General features: G+C 43.9%; 1 protein-coding gene across 1 annotated transcript; it reads left to right on the forward strand.

Moving 5' to 3' along the window:
• Nucleotides 1-280: 280 nt before the first annotated feature.
• On the forward strand, nucleotides 281-7,446 carry LOC103805501 (dedicator of cytokinesis protein 1-like; the record flags this gene model as incomplete). The annotated part of the gene is made up of 7 exons (XM_009078152.1): nucleotides 281-423; nucleotides 2,971-3,096; nucleotides 4,301-4,425; nucleotides 4,730-4,828; nucleotides 5,504-5,576; nucleotides 6,587-6,690; nucleotides 7,105-7,446. Coding segments are annotated over 7 exons (1,012 nt in total), but the record flags the coding sequence as incomplete, so codon positions are not given.
• Between the last annotated feature and the right edge of the window lie 661 nt (nucleotides 7,447-8,107).

Genomic DNA, 8,107 nt, shown 5'->3' on the forward strand with positions numbered 1-8,107 from the left:
CAGTGGGGAAGACCACCTTCTCCTCACAGAACAGCTGTGCCTGTGCATGTCCCTGAGGGGAGCAGTAACCACTCAGGTGTGCTGTACTCTCTGTGGTAGATTCTTCTGATTTAATGATCTTCCTCTTTCTTGTCACCTTTCCTGTCCTTTGTCTTGCGTGGACTAATCAACGCTCTTTGTCACGACTATGAAACGATCTTGTGTGTTCCCTTGTCACTGTGACTTCTGGTTTTCTGTGACCCTTTGTTTCCTGGTGTTGGTCGTCATGTGCATCCTCCAGGCTAGCGTTGGATGACGCCATTCGACACAAGCAGCTGAACATATCATCCCGTTTTTCACCCAGGGTGGCAGGGGAGAATGATTTCCTTCAGACTGTTATAAACAAAGTGATTGCTGCTAAAGAAGTCAACCACAAGGGTCAGGGTAGGTACTGCTCTTTCTATCCACCCCTGGGCCTGAAACTGCTTGACTTGAAATGTGTGATCATAGTGTATTAAGAGGTTGGGATGGAGCTTAGAGATCATCCAGCCCCAACCCCTGCCCTGGGCAGGGACACCTCCCACCAGAGCAGGTTGCTCAAGGCTCATCCAACCTGGCTGTGAACACTGCCAGGGGTGGGGCAGCCACCGCTTCCGTGGGCAACCTGGGACAGTGTCTCACCAAATGGAATAAAAGGACACTACAGGGTAAAAGGAATAAAGATCACGGGCACTGCAGAGACTAATATCAACAGTGTTTAAATGAAGTCTGTAGAAGGTAATGTAGTTTTTATTGACATCACAACAAGCCAAACTATTTCTGGTTTAATGTTTATGTTAACTTTGTCATTATTAAAGAGAGACAAACCCTCCTTCCCAGGTGTCTGGCACAGGATATTTGAAAGCCATAACTGCTGTTGTGCAGAAGAAGAAACACCAAAAAAAATTCTAAAATCATAGGATTTTTAAGGGTTGCAATGGACCTTAGAGATGATCCAGCCCCAACCCCTGCCCTGGGCAGGGACACCTTCCACCAGAGCAGGTTGCTCAAGGCTTCATCCAACCTGGCTTTGAGCATTGGCAGTGCAGGTAGAGTTGCTGCTCAGTGCAGTAGCAGCTGTCAGAACCATCCCTGGCAACAAATCAGCACAGAGACTTTTTTATAGCAACCTTGTGGTAAAGGCACCAAGTTTCCAACTCCATCCAGGATGGGTGTACAGTTAATTGTGTGTGTAACAGGACAAACCACAATTTGGTTCATAGATATGTATTTTTGGGGGTATTTTTTCTAGATTTTACTGTCAGGATTTTCCTCTGCAAATTGCTGCTGGGATTGTTTTGTGCTTAGACTTGATTGCCAGTCACTAAACTGTGTAGAAGACTTTTTTCGGGTTGAGTTTCTTTATTTTTATAGGGTGGGTTTTTTCCACTTTGGCATCTTTCTTTTTCCTGGAACAAGTGTGCCTGATGTTGGTTGGCAAGCAACAGCTTTTTAGTGGCTTTTTCTCCTACTGAACAGAAAAATATCAGCTATATGAAGCTGGTGCTGGAGATATCTGTGCTCAGAGCAGTAAAAATAACTTATGGGGGTGCTGGAGATTAAGTATGGGGTATGTATCTCCTGGTGGTGTTGGCTGGTTGTGATACTTAGCTTTGTCCATGCAAATCAGTGTTGCCACTTCTCTTTTTTCCTGTGGAAGATCAGCATTTCATTGGAAAGAACCTAGAAAGAACTAGGGTGAGTTCAAAGGGTAGATAGAGGCTTGAGGCACTTCTGCTAGTGGCTAAATAACTGTATGGCCATGAGTGGGACAGATGAGAGCAATCTGGTCCTCTGAGGAGGAGGAGGATTTCTTCCCGGGCTTCGTGCTGAGGGCACAGGAGACTTCCTTGAGTTTTCACAGTCCAGATTTCACAGAATCGCGGAATATTCTCAGTTGGAAGGGAGCCTTGAGGATCATCTAGTCCAGATCTTGGTCCTGCAGAGACACCCTGTGCCTGAGTGTGTTGTCCAAACACTCCCTGAGCTCTGTCAGCCTTGGGGCTGTGTCCACTGCCCTGGGGAGCTGTTCAGTGCCTAAACACCTCTGGGGGAAGAACCTTGTCCTGATATCCAACCTAACCCTCCCCTGACACAACTTCAGGCCATTGCCTTGGGTCCTGTCACTGGTCCCAGAGAGCAGAGCTCAGAGCTGGCTCTGCACTGCCCCTGGGATGAGGTTGTGTGCATTGATGAGGTCTCTCCTCAGTCTCCTCCAGCTGAACAGACCAAGTGTCTCAGCCACTCCTCTCATGGCTTCCCCTCAAGGCCCTTCACTATCTTCATTGCCATCTTCATTTCAGCTGGTCCAGCTGGAAACCAAGTGTTTCCTTCTTCCTGCCTGTTGAATGGTTTTGCTAACCTGTTCCTCTGCTGAAGGGAGACCTGTTGTATTCACATTTTTGAACTGTGGATCAAATTCTTGGCTTGAGGAAGCTCATGTGAGAGAAGGCACAGGCTTCTGGGTTGGAACACCTACCTGACTCCTCCTAAGATGCTTTCTAGAGGGCTCCCCTCCAAAGTCCACAAGACAAAGGCTTGAATCCTTACCTTGCACAGATTTCCAGTTTCCCAGGCTTTTTATTAGTGAGTTTCCTGGTGAAGATCATCATAGAATCCCAGACTGGTTTGGGTTGGAGAGGACCTTAATGCTCATTTCATTTCAACCCCTGCCATGGGTCGGAACACCTTCCACTAGCCCAGGTTGCTCAGGAATTAAGAATTTTCCAGAAAGTTGTTCATAATCAGACATACCTATGTGTGTTCTGCTCATATGGCTGCTAGAAGTGGTGGAATTTTATGAATGTTTTAATATCCTTTGTATTTGTTGTGAATAAAGGTCAGTTCTCTTATTTATTTTAATGCTCTTCCATTTTTGTGTGTAAAAGGAAATCTTTAGTCACTAGGAATTAACCTCCACTAGCTTCATCATTGTGCTTTTGTACACAACAGGTTTGTGGGTGACTCTGAAACTTCTTCCAGGAGATATCCATCAGATTAGAAAAGAGTTTCCACACTTAGTGGATAGGTCAACAGCTGTGGCTCGGAAAATGGGCTTTCCTGAGATTATCATGCCTGGTAAGCCACGGTGGGGATTAATGCTAAGTATTGTGTGAATTAATGCTGATTTGTTAGGTTTTAACCTGCTGTAACTGTCTGTATATGTGGGAGGTTTGGGGAGGAAGAAAAAGGATGAATGTGAGGTGTGGTATAAGTGAAACAAAATGGATTATCAAAGGGTTTTGTCTTATTGAAAACAGAAGTAAAATAATTTGTAATACCTGTCAGATGTGCTGCAGCTACAAATAAAGCAACAGCCTTTCCAAAAAGACATGAAATCCCAATGGCAGTGGAAGTTCTCCTCTTTTTTTTCCAGTGAAGAAAACTTACCCAAAGTACTCACTTCCTATTATCTGCACAGCAAGGGCATATGTAAAACTTCTCTCTGGTGATGAATCCAAACCAGAAAGGTTTTTCAGAGGAACAGGCTTGATTTAGAGATATGCAAAGTCTCTCAGGGTTTGTGCTGGATTTGGATAGTGGATTTGAAAGCCACATCATCTTTTTTTAATACATAGATTCTGGGGATGTTCAATTCAGGTGTTTGCTAAAAAAAAAAAAATCCCATCCCAAAAAGGTTGTGCTTCTCAAAATAAAACTGCCATAAACAAGAGCACAACCCTGCACTGCCCTTTCCAGCTTGTTGGGCTCTGGAGGATCCATTCGATGTTCCCAGAGCCCATTCTGGTTCCAGGTCTCCCTGTGGTTGCTGGCAGATGTTTGTCAGCTGTTTTACTCTCAATCAGCATGGTGTAAGTGCCTCAGCACCTTGTTTTGCTCATCTGTTGGCACATAAACCATCTGCCTCATGAAATTATTGGAAGTCCCTTGGTTCCCCAGTTCGGCTTCAACATTCCAGTTGAATTGGGTGGAGCTGGCTGAAGAGCATATTAAGGCCTAAAGCTACATACAACTCTCCCCTGCAGCCCCCAAGCCAGTGAAAACATCAACCACTTCCCAATGTAACAGGTTAAACAGCTCTTTGTAGGCTCTTAGGTGATTTTCAATTGCAAAATATCTGTTTGTGCGGTAAGTTAATGACTATGTTGAAACTCGGAATGAAAGGAGTTGTGTAAAATAAAAGAAGTGGAACTGTGGTGGATTAAGTGCTTTGCCAGGTCTGAGTTTGGTTGGTGATTGTCTCTGTGTGTTGCTGGATTCACAGATCAAAGGGTTTACTGAGGAAATGGTGAATTTCTTTGTGCTTTGCTTGTCCTTTCAGGTGATGTTCGTAATGACATCTATGTCACCTTGGTTCAGGGAGACTTTGACAAAGGCAGTAAAACAACAGCAAAGAATGTGGAAGTTACAGTGTCAGTTTATGATGAAGATGGCAAGAGATTAGAGGTATCCAAGCATCTGATGTCTGTGTGGTCTTGATGTTGATGCATATCTGGTTAAGCCTTTTCAACATCCTTTTCTGTGTTTGTCAACTGAAGTTTCAAGTTTTAGTTTCATCCAAAATTTCTCCTGTTAGAGGATACCTCTTACCATATCAGTGCATGTCCTTTGATACTGATTTCATGGGGAGCTCTGAGCATGAGCCATTCTGTCTTTTGACCTACTTCCCTGCTTCATTTTTGTTGATTTGAATGAAAAAGAGGAGTTTGCAGGAGACATAAACACCTTCTCTTCTGTTTGTGCTTTGCAGAGTGTTATTTTCCCTGGTGCTGGGGACGAAGCCATCTCAGAGTACAAGTCAGTGATCTATTACCAAGTGAAGCAGCCTCGCTGGTTTGAGACTGTGAAGGTACATAAACTGGGAAAACAGCTTCCTCTGTGGGTTAATATGCAATTAAGAGAGGTTTGAGTGGAAAGCCTTGAGAAACAAACCTAGGGAGAGTCAGTGCTCGTGGTAGAGTTTAGCAGGACAGAAGGAATAGCTCAGCTAAGGAAAGCTTTGACTTGTATTGCATATTGGTTTTTATTTCATCCCTGTGGTTGAGGTGACTGCAGTGGGGACACTCCAGCAGCATCAGTTGAGGAATGGTTTGCTCTATTTCCAGGCAGCTGACCTAGAGGAGCAGGACATTAAGGTTAAAACATACTTGCCACAGTGTTGAACTCATCAGTGGTTTGGATCTGGCTGATGGTGCTTTAAAGTTGCTCATTTTGCTTTGGTAATGACCTTTTCACTGAAATGCCAAGTTTTAATATCACAGAGGCTGCTGTTGGCTTTATAAAACACTGTGACTAGCTGTAGTGTCTGTGTGCAGACACTACAGCTCCTCACACTTTTTCTGAGCCCAGAGGTGCTCGTGTTGCACCACAGACATGGAGTGGCTGTGGGGACTGGCAGAAACTCCATGGGCAAATGCCAGACACTTTGCTGAAGGACGTGGAGATGAGGTTTGGTGGTGGCTGATGATGTCTGAAGGTTCTGTACTGACTCTTTCCTTCTCCATCTTCTCCCCAATGTGTGAAGGTTGCAATCCCCATCGAAGATGTGAACCGCAGTCATTTGAGGTTCACCTTCCGTCACAGATCATCACAGGACTGTGAGTAATTAGCCCTTTCATGATGGTTCTTGTCCATCCTTGGTGCCAAAATCCCCTCAAACATAGCCATAATGTTCCCAGTCTGTCACTTGTAATTACTTTTAGTGCAGGATTAATCTCTTGGCTTATTTAATGTTACATCTCAACTTCCTTTTCCCTTTACACCCTCCTTACTCTTACCTATCCACATCAAGTTTTTCCTCTCCTGCCCTATTTTTTTCTCCCAAGTCAAGTGAAAGGGAATAAATGGAGTTTATTATTGGGTTACTAATAATGGAAGAAATAATAGTAAGTAAATAACGGAGTAAAGCTTTCCATCAGGAGCTCACAGGGTTGTGGTGTTATGTCTCTTAGAGGTAGTGGATAAGGAGGAGTGAAGATACTTCACAACCTCAAGTATGAAATGGGAATGGGAAAGAGCTTACAGTTGGCTTAGCATCAGAAATTGAAGACTTTGGCATTTAGAAACTTGATTAATAAAAGATGTTCTGAGTTTAGAAAATGATAATTGCTAAGGAAAACAGTGTGCTGAAAATCAGTGTCATTAGGGTCAAAATGAGGATTGTGTCCTACGAATTAGTAGAGTCAGAAGTGTTTTTATGGTGACTTAAATCCTTAGGTTAGTCCTGGCCTAAGTATTGCCAAGAGGCTGTTCCTGAGGGCTGCAGGGCTGTCTCACAGGCTCCTTGGGCTGTCTCAGGTTGATTGCACTTTGCTTCTGCTTTTGCTTCTCAATTAAGTGATCTCCACTTGCCCTGTGGCTTTGTTTTCATTTAACCTTTGACAGTTGACTTTGAACAAGAGCAAACTGGGTGGATTTTCTAGTTCATATTGGCTGTGGAGTGGGTCAGCTTGCAGAAACTCAGGTGTTTATCTCTAGGTGTGGACCCAGTTTCTGTTTTGCTGCTGTTTTGCAGGTTATCCATGTTTTGGAGATTTAGGTGTATGGAAGTATCAAATACTGGTGGTGATTTGTTTTTTGTTTTTGTTTTTTTTTTCCCCCTTAACAGCCAAAGATAAATCTGAGAAAATCTTTGCCTTGGCATTTGTGAAGCTCATGAGATACGACGGAACAACTTTGAGAGATGGAGAACATGACCTTATAGTATACAAGGTAGAATTTTGGCTTTCCAGAGCAGCTGACTCCACTGTGTGACTTCTGTCCTGGAATTACACAGAAAAATCTGTTCTAGACTGTTTTGTTAGATCAGGCAACTAAACAGAAAATCCTGTGCAGTTTTTGGATGTGGCAGATTGAGTGTTAAACCTTCAATGTGTTTTGCTATGGATGTCTTAATTTCTAAGGTGCTTTTTGACTTCTGGGTGTGTTGGTAGAAGTTACTTCTGTAGCTCTTTTAAACGTCACATTTTGTCTGTAATCTGTGGACAGATTGGTGCTAAATGACTATTGTTAAAGACTCTTTAGGTAGCTCCAGACCTAAGGAAATCAGTGTCAATATTAGAATTTTATTATTACCAAGGTTTTTACTAGATATTTCCTCATATTGTTTTTAAAACATCTCTGTAGGCAGAAGCAAAGAAGCTGGAGGATGCCTCGACCTATCTGAGTCTGCCATCGACTAAAATAGAGCTCGAGGAGAAGGGACACTCAGCCACAGGGAAGAGCATGCAGAACCTTGGAAGCTGCACCATCAGCAAAGACTCTTTCCAGATCTCTACTCTGGTTTGTTCAACAAAACTTACCCAGAATGGTGAGTTCATAGAAGTGCTGGAGCATCTGCTCCTCACAGCAGGAGTTGGGTCCTGGGCACTGATTTTCCTGCCTTCTCTATCCTGGATTGTGGTTGTTTGCCGTGAAGTCTTGGATTCAATTGTCTGGATGCAGCAAAAGCATTTCCTGAGCTTGTGAGCTCTCCAGGCTTTTCTCTGCCCATGGGCTTTGCTTTAGAGCAGTGCATGTCTCTGGGAAAAGAATCTCAAGTTAAACTGGAAACAGGGATATTGTTTGCCAGACAGTTGTGGTATTTATACTCAAGTGTACTGAAAACAGACTCTGTGGTGTTTTAGCTCTCCTTGGGCATGAATAACAGCACTAAGGAAGAGGATGAGTTTGCTTTCAAGAGTAGGTAATATCACAGCTCTGCTCCCGAGTAAGCTGTTCCATGTGATTTCCAAGGTGCAATATCCATATCTTACACCTGAAGAGAGCTCTGATGTTTCCCTCTGCTGTGCAGAAGAGCTGTGAGCATGAGGATGTGCTGCATGGAGGCTACTCTTCTGTTCACACAGCTCCCCATTGAGCACAGAGCACCAGTTGGCAAATTCTGTTCCTTTTCAGACTTGCCTTGTGTACGTTTTCCCTGTGCATTTGTCACTGGCTGACTGCATCTGAGGGCTGTGGAAAGCAGAGCTGGTGGCAGCCACCAAAGCAAATATTTCACATTTCCAGACTGCCCTCTCTGTAATTTTTGTGCTTGGTTGCCATGGAGCAATCCCTTGTTCTCCTGGCTGCACCAGCAGCAGACTGGGGAGTGTGGGTGGGTCATTGAGCTGGGAGTGAGTCATGCCAG

Source organism: Acanthisitta chloris, unplaced genomic scaffold (genome assembly GCF_000695815.1).
Source record: "Acanthisitta chloris isolate BGI_N310 unplaced genomic scaffold, ASM69581v1 scaffold33387, whole genome shotgun sequence".
Lineage (NCBI taxonomy): Eukaryota > Metazoa > Chordata > Aves > Passeriformes > Acanthisittidae > Acanthisitta > Acanthisitta chloris.